This window comes from Triturus cristatus, unplaced genomic scaffold (assembly GCF_964204655.1).
Source record: "Triturus cristatus unplaced genomic scaffold, aTriCri1.1 SCAFFOLD_141, whole genome shotgun sequence".
In the NCBI taxonomy this organism is placed as follows: domain Eukaryota; kingdom Metazoa; phylum Chordata; class Amphibia; order Caudata; family Salamandridae; genus Triturus; species Triturus cristatus.
The window spans coordinates 293360-307110 of record NW_028188323.1 but is presented as its reverse complement, the minus strand read 5'-3'; the positions used below and the strand labels follow the sequence as shown (position 1 = coordinate 307110).

At 45.5% G+C, this 13751-nt stretch overlaps 1 protein-coding gene across 2 annotated transcripts in view; it reads right to left on the bottom strand.

Moving 5' to 3' along the window:
- Positions 1-8733: 8733 nt before the first annotated feature.
- LOC146769067 (casein kinase II subunit beta) overlaps positions 8734-13751 on the bottom strand; it is a 182082-nt gene continuing 177064 nt past the window's right edge. For both annotated transcript variants that reach the window (XM_085640533.1, XM_085640532.1), the window contains exons 5-7: positions 11542-11617; positions 10017-10206; positions 8734-9119 (exon numbers count right to left, since the gene is read on the bottom strand). In XM_085640533.1, coding sequence (XP_085496659.1) covers positions 9029-9119; positions 10017-10206; positions 11542-11617 — 357 coding nt within the window. In that variant the 3' untranslated portion in view covers positions 8734-9028. The remainder of the gene's footprint in view (positions 9120-10016; positions 10207-11541; positions 11618-13751) is intronic.

Sequence of the window (13751 nt, the reverse complement as noted above, 5' to 3'; positions counted from 1 at the left end):
AAGTCACTTTGATGAGGGTTGGTCTCCACCTCTTCTTCTCTGGCCACGTCCGTTTCCCCTACTGCGAAAGGACTGGCCACGAGGCTGGTACTGCCAGTTTTGTTTCTGCTGTCCCTGCTGGCCGAGACTTTCACCTTGCTGGAATGTCTGGTGTGACGCTCCCGGCTGGCTTCCTCCCCTTCCGTAGGGTCTCCGAGCTGGGGTGCCTCTTCTCATCCCTCTGAACTGCAGGGCCCCCATGGACCTTGCAGTCTCATTTCTTTCTTCAGTTGGGTGAGTTTTTCGTCCACCGGAGCACCGAACAGCGTCTCACCGTTAAAAGGGGTGTTCAGTATGTTGTTCTGGACCTCTTGCTTGAATCCTGAAATTCAGCCAGGCCTGCCTCCTTTCAGTGATTCCTATAGCCATCAGTCTGCTCAATGTCTCTGCCCCGTCCAATGCTGTCTTAATGCATGAGTTTGCAATATTCTTCCCTTCCTCCACCAGATTGGAAGCTCTCTGCTGGTATTGCTCGGGGAGATGTTTGATTAGTTCTCCCATCTTGTCCCAGTGCTGGTACTGGTGCCTGTTCAATAGGGCATTAGAGTTCGCCATGCGCCAGTGCATTGCCGCATTTCTCTCAACCTTTCTCCCGGTGAGGTCCATCCTTTTGCTCTCCTTGTCGGGAGGCGGCCCTGAGGTTGCTGGTACATTGGCCCTTTTCCTGGCCGTGGACGCAATAATGGAGTCAGCTGTGACTGATCCTTTGATATATTGCGGGTCCTGTGAGGAGTGCTTGTATTTATTTTCTGTTCTGGGAATGATGGATCTGCAAGTTCCTGGGTCCTTGAACGCCTCCTTCCCTTGGTTCATTATGCTTTGGAGCATGGGGAGTAACTGGCTCCTAGTCTGGATGGGGAGCAGTGTTTCGAGTAGAAAATCTGCTTTCGGCTTCTCATCGTCCAATTTCACGCCAAAAGCTGCTGCAGCGCTCTTGACGACCATGTTGTATGCCCCAATGTCGTCTGGCGGCGAAGGCCTCAAAGGATAGGTCTCCACGGGCTTTTCGGGATTTTCGGCGTCAATGTCCTGCCATTCCAGCTCACGTGTAGTCGACGGCGCCGAGCCGTAGATCGACTGCTGCTCCTCTTCCTCATCTTCTCCCTCATAGTAGGGGTCGTCTTCTTCTTCAGGATCTCTCGACTGCTCTTCGGCGTCGAACTCTTCCTGTTCCTCGATCTCGACGACATCCGTCGACTGTTTCGTTGGGATTTTGAATTTTTCCATCGAACTCCTTCCTCTGAAGGATGCTCTCCATCTCCGCCTCGAGCCTTCTCTTTTTCTTCTCCATTTCGGAGGCATGTTCGGCGTCGAGCACTGGTCTTTTCGACGGAGCTTGCGTCGACGCGGCCTTGTCCTTTGTCGCCGAACGGCCCACCTCGTGAGCCTGCTTCGACGAACTGTTTCTCGGTGGCCTTCGGCACCTGGGAGTCCTTCTCGAAGGATCCGCTGGGCCTTTCGGCCTTGGATCCACTCGCGGACGTCGACATTTTCGGCGCCGGTGTTCCTTTCGAGGACTTTGACTCTGTTTTTCGAGAGTCACTCTCAGATTTTCGGGGCCCTTTCGGGGGTTTCGTACTCGACGTGCCTCCTACCTTGTCAGGCGTTTTCTTATCGGTCTCTGCGACCGTGAAGTCATCTGGTCCCTCTGCGATGTCTTCATAGTCGGTGGAGAGGCCCAGTTCGTAAAGCGACGGGGCCTTACCCTTGCCTTCCATGTTGAAGTTGGCTCTCCTCTTGCCTTTCTCTCACCCGGAGTGTCTTCGGCGTGAAGACGGAACAGGCGTTGCAGTCCTTGCTCTCGTGGTCGATCGGCAGGCAAAGGTTGCAGACCGGATGTTGGTCCTTCTGCGCGTATTTGTGGTGGCAGTTATGGCAGAATTTAAAGGGTGTCTTGTCCATTGCGCTCAGAGTCTGAGAGCGCATTTTCCGATGGGCGTCGAAGATTGAGGATCTCCTCCTTCTTAGTCGTCCCGGCTGTATGCTCTTCCTCTCTGTAGTCTTCTATAAATTCTCCTTCGATGAAACTAGTGTATTTTTCTTCTTCCTTCGTTAAAAACTCTGGAGCTTATCGATGACGATCCAGACCCAACGGCGGAAAAAAGAATCTGAAGATGGCGCCCCAAAGGTGGGACTTCCGCAGGAAGCACGCCGACGTCACGAGAGGTACACCAAATGGTGGGACGTCGACGCCCACCTGAGCTACAAAAAAAAACAAAAGAAAGACTACGAATCCGGACCCAACCACCAGATCGCGGAATAACGCACAGCATAGTGAATCCAGAAAGATTCACGCTGCAAAACCTATGATATATTTGGACCGACAGACATTGTAGATTCCTTAAATTTTATAAATGTCTTTGATGCCATCACTCCTGGCAGCATCTCTAATGACAGATATTTTTACGGTAAAACAAATGCTTGATGATTTAGAGCATTACTCTACATTTGAAAGTGAAGCTATGTATAGCGGTACATCGTTATGATGAAATGTTTTGGTTTCACCATTATGTACGCCATTTCTTACACAAAACAAGTACTCCAAGTGCAGTATTTATTACACACAATGGAACACTGCCCTACACCATCAGTGGGCATCTCCAAGACCTTATCACAGAAGTTTGCATACATTTCTTGTCACATCCCCGTAAACCCAGAGTCTTATTAACAAGGTTCTCCTTCCCCGGAAAAAAAAAATATGCAGACATACAGCAAATTTATTTGGCTGCCTTTATTTCCTAGTTGTCAATACAAGAGTATGACTTTTGGAAGGACAACATTTATTTAAAACCTGTTTGGGGAACTAAAGACTGGCAAGTTCAGGGCAATGAGGCTTTGTTTAGAGCATGCTTTATACCAAGATAAATTATTAACCTGAACAAAACTGTGCTGCAAATGTCCGGTCTTGGCTTAGACAAGCTAACGGATATGAATACACAAAATATTCCCACGTTTTGAGAATTGGCAGCAATTCACAAATTACACGGAGGAAGCATTCACAATGCGCTTAAGAATGGTACATACAATTCTTCACATTTCAGTTCGGAGGGTTGGCTGTTGTGGCCACTAGATAACGGATGTCTTGCATGTTTCCTCAACACGAAGGGTTTGGGAGGCGAGACCCTTGTTACGCGCACACAACACTCGGAGTGGTAATAGCATAAAGTTGGAAAGTTGTGCCTAGATTGTTTAAAGTATTCAACATTAGATGAGGTGAAAAAATACTCTTCTCTCCTTTATGATGACCTGGATTTCTTGCTAGGTCCTAGAAAGCCATGTCAAAAGCGCTTTTTGTATGCAATATACAATGAAGTATGGAAGCTGCTCAACAGAAACGGGAAATTGAAAGAGCAAATTTGAAAAAGGCTCTAGCAGTAGTTGACAATGGTATGACTGCATTATCCACTAGGATATATTCTCCAACATTGTGTCATCTGCTATTGACATCATACACATGACATGGCCCTTTTACAACATAGACACAAACAGCTTACATCTATCATGCTTTTGAGCTCGACTTTGCGAAATTATCGCATTCCATGGAAGCCTTTAAATGTTACAAGACTATTTTTACCATACAATTTGTCGAAAGAACTTAAAACCATGGTGTAGGAAGGTGGATATCTGACTATGGTTACCCCCAACTTTTTGCCTAGTGTCTAGCTGGTTTTTCGACTTAGTTGGCCTGAGATCCTGCCATTCAGGGTCTCAGGCTGTCTGCTCTCTCTTTAAAATGGACTCCATGTACCCTAGGTACATAACCAATTGGTAAGGATCACCTTATTGGACCCTGTACAGTGTACCCTAGGTACCCAGGGCATAGGTGTACCCTAGGCCTCCCAGGGGCTGCAGCATGTATTATGCCACCCCTGGTCTGGCCTTCCAATCAGACACAACTGGCTGATCACTCAGCTGGGGCAAGGTTGTGTAATCACCCCTTGCTTAGATATAGTATGCCTATATCTACCCTTATATATAGACACGTGTACCTATCAGTCACTCCTATGGCAGGCCTTAACAATCCTGGAGGCAGAGTGCTTGGTAACATGTGAGATGGTGCTCTAGCATGAGCTGAGCCTGTCTGCAGCTTTCGGAACCATGTCCTTATAGCTGTTCTATGATATAGCCTACCATATACTCTTAAAGTGCCTTATAATCTTAAACGGTTATGGTAACTATGGTTTGGCTTTATCAAAACATGTCGTGTAAGGTGTCTAACACTTTGGAATAATACCCCCATACCATTTCTGGTGATGAGGATATTATTCCTCCATTCTAGAGGGAGAGACATGTTAAAATCCTACTTTGCTGTTTAACTCTAACTAAAGCCTCAGCATCACAAAATGGATGCTGCTGCCACAGACACAAGTCTGACCTCCTGCTGCTGGGAGTGATCCCAGCCAGGGAGGCCTGGACAATAGGTTTCCTGCTTGAGGAGGTGCTAGCACCTCCCCAGACAGCCTTTAGTGTATTGGGGCAGGGTGGGCTGAAAGGAATGAGACATGCCTGGGGCACACAAGGTGTTCCTTGCATAGTCCAGTTCAAACCGGCGCTGGGGCACTCCAGCCCCAGCTCTGGCGCGAAACTGAACAAAGGGAAGTGGGTGTAACCACCCCCTCCCAGGTCCCACCCATAAGGCGTGACCTAGCAGGTATCCCAGCCCCCCAGATTAGTATAAGAGTGGGAGTTGGGCCTCAAGACTTTAGATTATCCTGAACCTGCAAACTTGAACAGAAACTCTGGACCTTCGACATTCGACGAAAGAAGAAGACTGAAGAATCTCCCTTGTAGCCAAGGAGTGGCTACCCTGTGCAAACAGGCACCATCAAGAGACTACCCTTTGCTTTGCCCACGTTCTACGAGGAACCGACTGCAGAGCCCGACCAGAGCCTTGACTTCCAGACTTCTCCGACCCTGATCCACATCCACAGCAAAGCTGAGATCCGTGGAGGCGACGAGCGACGTGGGACCGGCTACCTGGGAAAAGTGGCTAGTAACTTAAAGCGCAGCTTCTGAGGCACCCTCGAAGTTGTGCACCGGGGATTGAGAAGCCCCAACCCCAAGCACCATCTGCACCGAAGATCAGCCCCCCACACTCCACGAGTCCTGCGTGGGGCCCTTCTGCATTTTCCTGCTTGCCGCGTCGGTCCGGTTGCTTGCCCGCTGGCTAGTGGCCTTTGTGACGACGCACCCTGAAATCTTCTGCGCTGGTTTGGCTCCTCCAGACTGGCTCCCGCTTCTCTGCAAAGAAGAAGCACCCCAGACCTTCCTGGTCTGCACCAGAAGCAAGTCCTCCGTTCTTCGTGGGTTCCGCTTGCCAAGGCTTGGTGAGTCCTAGTCCAACTTAGACGCCGCCGACAGCAAGAGCCTTCGTGGGACAGCTCGCCTCCTGGTCCTGGTCGTCCGACGCTTCCTGGTCCTCCTGGCTGCAGCGACAAGCTTCACCTTCACCTGCAATCTTCACGACATCGCCTGGTTCCTTCCTGGTTCCACGTGGTCACTGGCTAGTGACCTTGACTCTGTCCCTTCTGCTTGCAGGTTTCCTCTCTTCTTGATCCCAGCCTTGGGATCCACCGGACACTCTTCACTGACTGCCTGTCAGCATCTTTCTTCAGGCATCCATAGGAGTCGACGACGAAAACCGACGCATCTTCACCCCTATGCACCCGCAGCCTGTGGGCTAGGTAACTTGGGTACTCCGGTGCTCATCAGGATAGTGACCATCCTAGTGTCTAGTTTTCCCGTCTCAACTTCCTAGCTACTCCGGAAGTGTCCTAAATCTACCGTTTTCTAAACTGTACTATTGCTATTGACTTTTACGCATGAGTGTTTCCACTCTGCACACGAATCCCGTGGGCCTCCCACTTCCTAACCTTTGGTAGTATAGTGTAGCCCCAGCGATTCCCTAGGCCTAGGCCTATTCTATTTCCGTGACAGTGGTCCTTATACCACTTACTTAGTATATGGTTTGCGTGGCCCCTAGGGCCTAACTGTATTACTTACCTGTGTGACTTAATGTATGCTTAAATAAGACTGTGTTGTACTTAACTCTAATCTCATAAAGAGTGCTGAGGGTTTGACTAGAATAAATACACTTTATTTTATATATATATCTGTTGTGGTGTCCTTTCATTTGGTATTCAAGGGATTATATATGGTATCACAGCTGGCTTCACATGCCATTCAGAGTTTAGCCTAAGACTGCTCTTGTCCATGCTACCACTAGGATAGCTGGTCTATAAGGTTGACTTTACAACCAATCACCATAAGGGTATTTGGACTGATATAAGGTGTACACTAGAACTAGTGACATCATACATCAGGCCAACTTCTCACACATGGCACGTAAGGATGCAACATGCATGATGTTACACACAGAAAAGCTATAGAAATTACCATTCACTGTAGCAGAGACCGCATCAGATGATTGGATAATACATGGGTTTACTTCTCTGCCTATTTCAACCTTTCACTTTAAGAATTGCTTACAACACTATCAAGCAGGCAGAAATGAAGTGCTAGGGGAGAGATTTGCACAAGGCATGGGTCCAACCTTTCATTTACAGGTGTAGAAATGAGGGTGCTGAGGTTTTTCTTAGCGATAAGAACTAGGAGAACACTTTAGGCCATTCTCTAGTGTGAAGGGAAGTCGTACCGCATGGAGAGTGTAATGTGTCCAAAGCTAACTTGTGTCTGACGGGTTCCCAAGCTGCTGTAATTTGTCAATCATTCGGATTACTTTTGATCTGGAGTTATTTGATGTTGAATGATCTAGGCTGTTTGGAATGAAACCAGGAGTAACCTATGTGGTGAAGATTTGACAGGCCGTGACAGTTGTACAAATGTGCTTTTTCCACATGTCCGTACAGTTGGCAAAGTGACAATTTGGCCTTTAATTTCCTTTTCAAATGTAAACTTTGATAGTTTGAGCAGACTGAAAGCCTTACTGTTTCTGAAATAGGTTTCTTTAACATCTGCAAAGGAGACGTTTGATCTTTAAGTTGCAAAGTCTTCTTCTGAAATCCAGTCGTTACTACGCACCACCCAACCACAAAATTGAGCTTGTGCACTGCATTTTTAATGCCTCAAATACTGTGGGAATAGTACACTTTTTTTTGTATTTCTTTTTTTTTTTTTTTTTTTTTTTAACAATTGGGTCTGGGTTTGTTAGTACCTTCCAGATTGTCCTCTGAGTGAATCTATCCTTTATACACCATGCTTGGAAGCATACCAAGCATGGAGTGTTTCTGTCGGGACAGGGATTTTTTTTTTCTGCTCCCCAATGGATGTTCTGTCAGACAGCCAAATGGGGATACCACTGCCACATGTGCTATGTCGTCAAAGGATGATACAGTATGTTGGCACACACTTGATTCATGAACTGCTTCTGGATCTTGGCTTGTCCTCAGCAGGGGCACATATGGCTGTCACACCTTCATTAAATGCTGAATGGATCTGATTGAACCAGGTTTGTTCACTGGGATTCGAGAGGTGTATTTTTAACACATTTGCTTGCGCATCCGTATAGGATAATGTTCTCAGAAATAGGTTTGTTTATACTTGCACTTCTCCGTAGGCATATTATCAGGGCCTTGGACATTCTGTACAAGGACCAAGTTCACTCCACAAAATGTCTGTTTGGATACAGCGCTGCAAGACTAGAATTAACAACAGCTGGACTAGAACTCAGACAGTGATTATGTGTGAAGATTAAAAAAACAAAAAACTCTCCCAGCCCTTTGTTTGGGGAGATGAACATTTCACTGGCACGGTCGAGGTTGCTCCATGCTGGAATTCCAGTCCAGCTGAATCCTGTTACCATCCTGAGGACTGTGACCTGCTCTATACAGGAGAAGGGCTTCCAAATGACACATATCCACAAGTAATGGGGAGTTAGACAACTCCGGGGCATTCTAGCAGGTCTGCACACCCTATGCATACAAGACAGTAAGCGCTAGGTCGGAGTATAGATGCAAGTATATGTATCCATATAATCAATGTAACAGCACAATGGTTGAAGAGTTTATTTTATTTTCCATTCTCATAATGCTGATTACTGTTTTGTTTCCTACGATGATTGCAGCGCATATATATTACACAAGAATCTTATTCCTTCAATAAATGTTCGAAATGCTAATTTGAGTATTTCTTGTGTTTCTCTTTGGGCATGCCCATGTCATTTAACAAAGGGGTAGAATCGGTTTCCACAATTTTCTTGGGGAGTCAGGGTTGTGATGTTCAAAGGTTGCACATACCAGAAGGTACATTGTAAGGTAGAGGTCCGCATGGTGCACTGTGAGCTTGCCAAGACAAAGGTCAACATATCTTGAAGGTGTGCATAAACTCAGTCCCACCCAGTTGTGACATTAATGCTGTCCAAACGCACAGTCTTACTGAAACAGTATGAACCGTATGACAGAACTGTATAATTTGTCATTCACTCATTTGCACAATTTCAGAAAACCAAGAAGAATGAAAGGAAAAGTTGCAGTTAAGGGACTACAATTAATGATGTAAAACGTTACCCACCACCATATTGCCGCCATTCCTGGAAACCATTAAACTTTACACTTTAGACAGAATGTACATCCCCTGGCAATAGGTTTACAGATTCACATGCAAGGTGCTACAAAAGTTAACTTTAAATGGAGGGCTCAATAGATTATTTAGCAAAGAAAAATGTACAACCTCCTATCCGATCACGCATGTATATTTTATTTAAAATAAAATAAAAAAACACATTACCTGCTCCTAATTTTCAGAATAAGGAAATATTTATTAAATTTAAACACACACTGAAACAAACTTCAGATTTCTAACTGGCTGGGATATGGGAAACTGAGAGAAAGAGTTCAATGGTTGACAGAGGTATTGGGAGAGAGTGAAATTAATGTCAGCCCTTAGCATTGGCTTTCATTATTCAAAAGATCCGCGCAGTGTTTGGAAGGAGAGGGGGTGGGGGAGGGGGCACATGCGTTCGCCGGGCCAGTCAGCGGATAGTCTTCACTGGACTTTTGAAATTGCTGGCCGCCTGGAGCTGAAGTTGATACGCCATAGGGTGGATCTTGAACCCATACAGCCTGGAAGACACAAAATGTAAGGATAAATTGTTAATCTCGGCACAGTATTACTGAGGTAAGCTGGTTAGATATGGTCCGGCAGTGGACAGCACAGAGCGGTTCTGCATGTCAAAATGAGACATAGGTCCAACAGTGGGCGCCACAGGCAGTACCGATTAGTAGTGCAAGTCAAAGTGAGGTGCATTGGGTGGATATGTCCCTTGAGTAGGTCCCAGAGCAGCACAGAGCATTACTGTAGGTGTGAACAAGGTGCATCGCAAACTCAATATTGTAGAAGAAGCAGCAGTACTGCAGATCAGAGTGAGTTGCATTCCTGGCAGTATGCAATACAGGTAGCATGGTACATCAATGCAGGTCAGAGTGATGTGGATTGGGCTGGACAGTTGGCATTTTAAGCAGCATGGCACATTGATACAAGTCAGGGTGGGGTGCACTGCATAAAGTCTACATAGCAGAGGATTATAAAGGGGCATTACTACAGGTCAGAGTGGGTTGCACTGGGTGGATATGGTCTGGCAGGGGAGGTCACGAGCGGCACAGATTATTGTAGGTCAGAAAAAGGTTCACCTCAAACCTCGCTTGGCAGAGGAAGCAGGTAAGGTGCACTATAAGTCACAGTAAGGCAACCGGCTCAAATGCTAAAGTTTAGATTGAAGCGCATAGCTGGAAAATCACAGTGCTGCAGGATGGGACTGAGGTGCACCTCAGCCCCAATTCCTTGTGTACGGTATCATCACTCCATTCCATGGGATAAGCAGGCGAGGACTGTGGTGCATCGACCAATCTCTTTAAATGTGCCTTTTCTATGCATGTCTTGTTATTTACATATTGCACATCACAGAATTTCTTCACACCAACAAACACCGCACTAAATTGCCCCATGAACTCTACACTTACCTGGGGACAAATTGGTTAGCTGGCCTTTTGGGCCTGTATTCTGGGTGCACCATGAACAGCATGTGAGGAAACCCTGTTCCGAAGTAGGCTCCGTCCGTGTGATGGTGGCGGGAAGATTTTGGGGTGTACACGTCCATGCATTTGGGGCAATAGAGCTTCACCATGGCCTCCCCAGGGATGTCGGAAAGACCTTATATGAGGGTGATACAACAGGAGTGGTCAGGGAAGAAGAACATGAAAGAAAATGTGTAAACCCTGCAGGCAATCAGCCCCCTTTGGGTGGGGTTTCTTTCAAACCACCAAGAGCCTACTCTACTAGTGTTCTTGAACACCAAAGAGCACCAAGGGAGATGCTCATGGTGGAGGCCAAATTAAATAAATGGTAGCATAGCGTAACATGCACCTCTCCATTAACTTCACAAATCCCACAACAAAGAGAATGAAGTTCAAAACGCACACTAGACGTACAAACTGTTAATACTGGCACAACCTCACTGAGCAGTTAGGGCCTCACTCACTATTCTCAAAGGCTACAATAATCTTCCTACAACTGGAGAAGAAAGGTTGGCTACAACTTGTGCTTGAAATTACAAGTGTTTCATACATGGTTAAACAAAAACACATGTCTTTCAGTTTAAGTTCAACCTTCATAGGAGATTAAAAACAGTTCTTGAGAAGGACCACCTTTTAATAAAAGTAAAGATTTACAAAATACGGGATGCAGATATTGCAAACTTGTAGAAGGCCTCCCAAAACACTCCATTCGTAGAGGTAAACGTGGAACTAGGGAGTGTTGTGCCCTCATTCCTGCAGCAACTAGTCATGCATTCTTGTAGGGGCAGTGCTGGGTCATTCCAAGAAACAAGTCAACAGACAAACTAATTGACAATGTATATATATACCGAATGCATAGTAGAGCATGGCATAAAATATTGCCAAAAAGCAGAAATGGCTCAAGCAATATATAAATGAATGACCGTAAACGCCATGCTGTGTTGCAGCAAACATGTCAATGACAATGTGTGAATTTAAAATGGAAAAATAAACACAGAAAACCAAACCTTTAGTAACAGCAGCACATGAATAAGGGTCAGCAAACTTGTGAATTACCCTATATTGGCAAACTCAAAAGAAGTATATGCAAAGCTCGCAAGTTTAAAAGGAAAAAAAAAAGTCTGCCACAGGATAGAATTGGAAAGCTCTGGACTACTTTAAGGCCCAGCTTTCCTGAAATGTTGCCTAACCCTGGAAAATTAGTAGGTTCTGAGCAGTTTGATGGACTAAGCCACAATGTATGAGATGCAAGGTGGAAATAAAGCTACAGACATCTAAATTAATAGAAAGGAAACGCTCATAACCACCGTCAAGGGGTTTAAGGACAGATAAAGAATACAGGAAGTAAAGAGGGTCATCTTCACGCAAGCACCAGTAACACATTAGAACATTACACTAAGTATCCCATCCTGTCGGCCACTTTCTATAGTCGTCTCTATGCGGCAAATCAAGCGGCTCATAAGGTACTTACCGATTGGAAGCATGGGCTGGTTTTCACAGTAGACACGGGGACAGTACCCGAAATCTCCTTGCTGGTACTTCTCAAGCTGCAAGAGAGATGAAAAAAATTCATACCAGCTAGATTCTGGGCAAAATACAAACACATTAGAACACAAGTATGTGTGTTTGTGAGGGAAATCAGAGTAAAACATATCCACCTACATAAAAGGCCGCCAATGAGTCGTTTCCCATACCCAGGTTTCTCTCAAACCCAATTTGCGGGGCTACTAAAGGGACAGAGTTCCTTCTGATTACCTACTCAATCACTGGTGCCTGGAGGAATCATTGCTAAGGACATGCAGTGAGATATCCTTAGGTGCGCCATCCACCACATTCAGTGAGCATCCCATCTAGAACCACACAAGCACTGGCGAATCCAAGTGTTTGGGGATTTTCTATTATGGGGTAAAAGCGGTTTTGTGTTTACGAAGCAAAACTGGAGGCTGGGGGCGATACAATATTTAAGTGTCACATATTTCAAAAGTTCAAGAAACGCAGGGAGGGAGGATAAACAAACGATCAGTTAGTTAACAGGAAGAGGGGCAGTCTAGCTCTTGTTCGAAAAGAAGGTCCATGCTCTAGCTTACAGGGTAGGATTCTGTTAAAGGTTTGATCAAAGTGTGATGTTACTTTATTTACAACAGCTCCTTTTTGAGTCCCAGTTCTGGTCTCCGTGCATGGATGACGCCTTTGAAATCTATGGCTGTTCCGTGCAGTGCACTGGATTAGAGGATACCATGTTTAAATACAAAAAAGCACCTGCAAGAACAGCTATATTTGCACCGGCCATTTCCCTAAACAATGGGTTATCAATGAAGTAATGTAGGTGTTACTAATCTCCCTCAGGCCTATCTCTTTCATACCAAGTCCATTGGAGTTGACAGAAAATTAAAATTTGACAAGTGGAGCACAGTATTTGACGTAGGTTTATCTTGGTTATAGCTGTAGCCCATCGTGTGATTCCCTGTCTATTATTCCCATCATTCACGGTAGCCTGAACCAGGTCTCAAGGAGTGGAAAGTACTATTACAGTGCATGGATTGTAGGAGTGGCCCCTTAAGTATCCTGTGTCACAAGGCACTCCACAGAAATCGCTCTACTAGTAGGAAGCGATTGGGAACACATACGTACGAGACCCTGCTTTATGTCTCCTATTTTAAGGACAGAATGACAAAGGATACACCAAGCAGAATCTATCTGAATAAAGAGTGAGCTGGTAAGGGGGGCATGGAGGTTGTATAACTGTCCCACAACCAGCACATTCAATGCCTCCCAGCCATCTCACTGACTTCACCATCATTTCATCTAATGACGGTCAATCAAATAGCATAAAAGTGTGAGGAAATTGGGTCGTTGGTTGAGAGGGGTGTGAGCCCTTCTCAAACAGCCACAATCCTCATCAGGATAAACCTCAAAAAGGCACTAAATTAGCCTGTGCTTAACCCTCTGGTAGTTTGAACAAAAGCAGACAGGCATAACTTAGAGGCATTGTGTAAAATATGTATGCAGCACTACAGTGAAAACACCAGAAAAGAAAAATACAAAAATAATCTAGAAAATTAGAGTACATGTTAATTTGATACCAAACACCCAATCAGTAGAACCAAATTTATGAATTTTTAAAGTTCATAGTGAGAAATAAAGCCTATAAGATCAAAGCGCCAACTGCAGACATCTACTCACACAATACTCTTGGCAAGGTCGAAAGGTATGGCCAACCGTAATTAGTAGAAATTGTGAATGAAAATGTCTGAGATGGCAAAGTTTAGCTGGGCAAGGCAGACAGCGTTGTCTGAGGATAAGTCGTCATGGAGTAGCTGCTGGACAAAGTCACGTTGAAGATTCCCAAGTTCGGTTAAAGTCTATTTTTGGAAGTAGAAAGTCTCCAGAGGAACGAAGCAGTAGGATGTAGCCAACAAGAGCTCCACAAGTTCGGATACCCCTTCTCCAAGGAGCTGCTGAACAGGATTTGCTTCTGCAGAGAAGAATGTAGCGGGAGCTACTGCAAAGTAAAGCCGACCAGCCATGCACCTTGGGCGGATCGGCAAGCAAGTAGGTCCCAGTTCTCGGAGCACTTTTTGGCTGAACATTTTTTGAGTCCCAAGTATTGGATTTGGAATATCTGGGAACACCTTTAGCACCACTTACAAGGGTTCAGGGCTGGAGGGGACCGACTTGGAT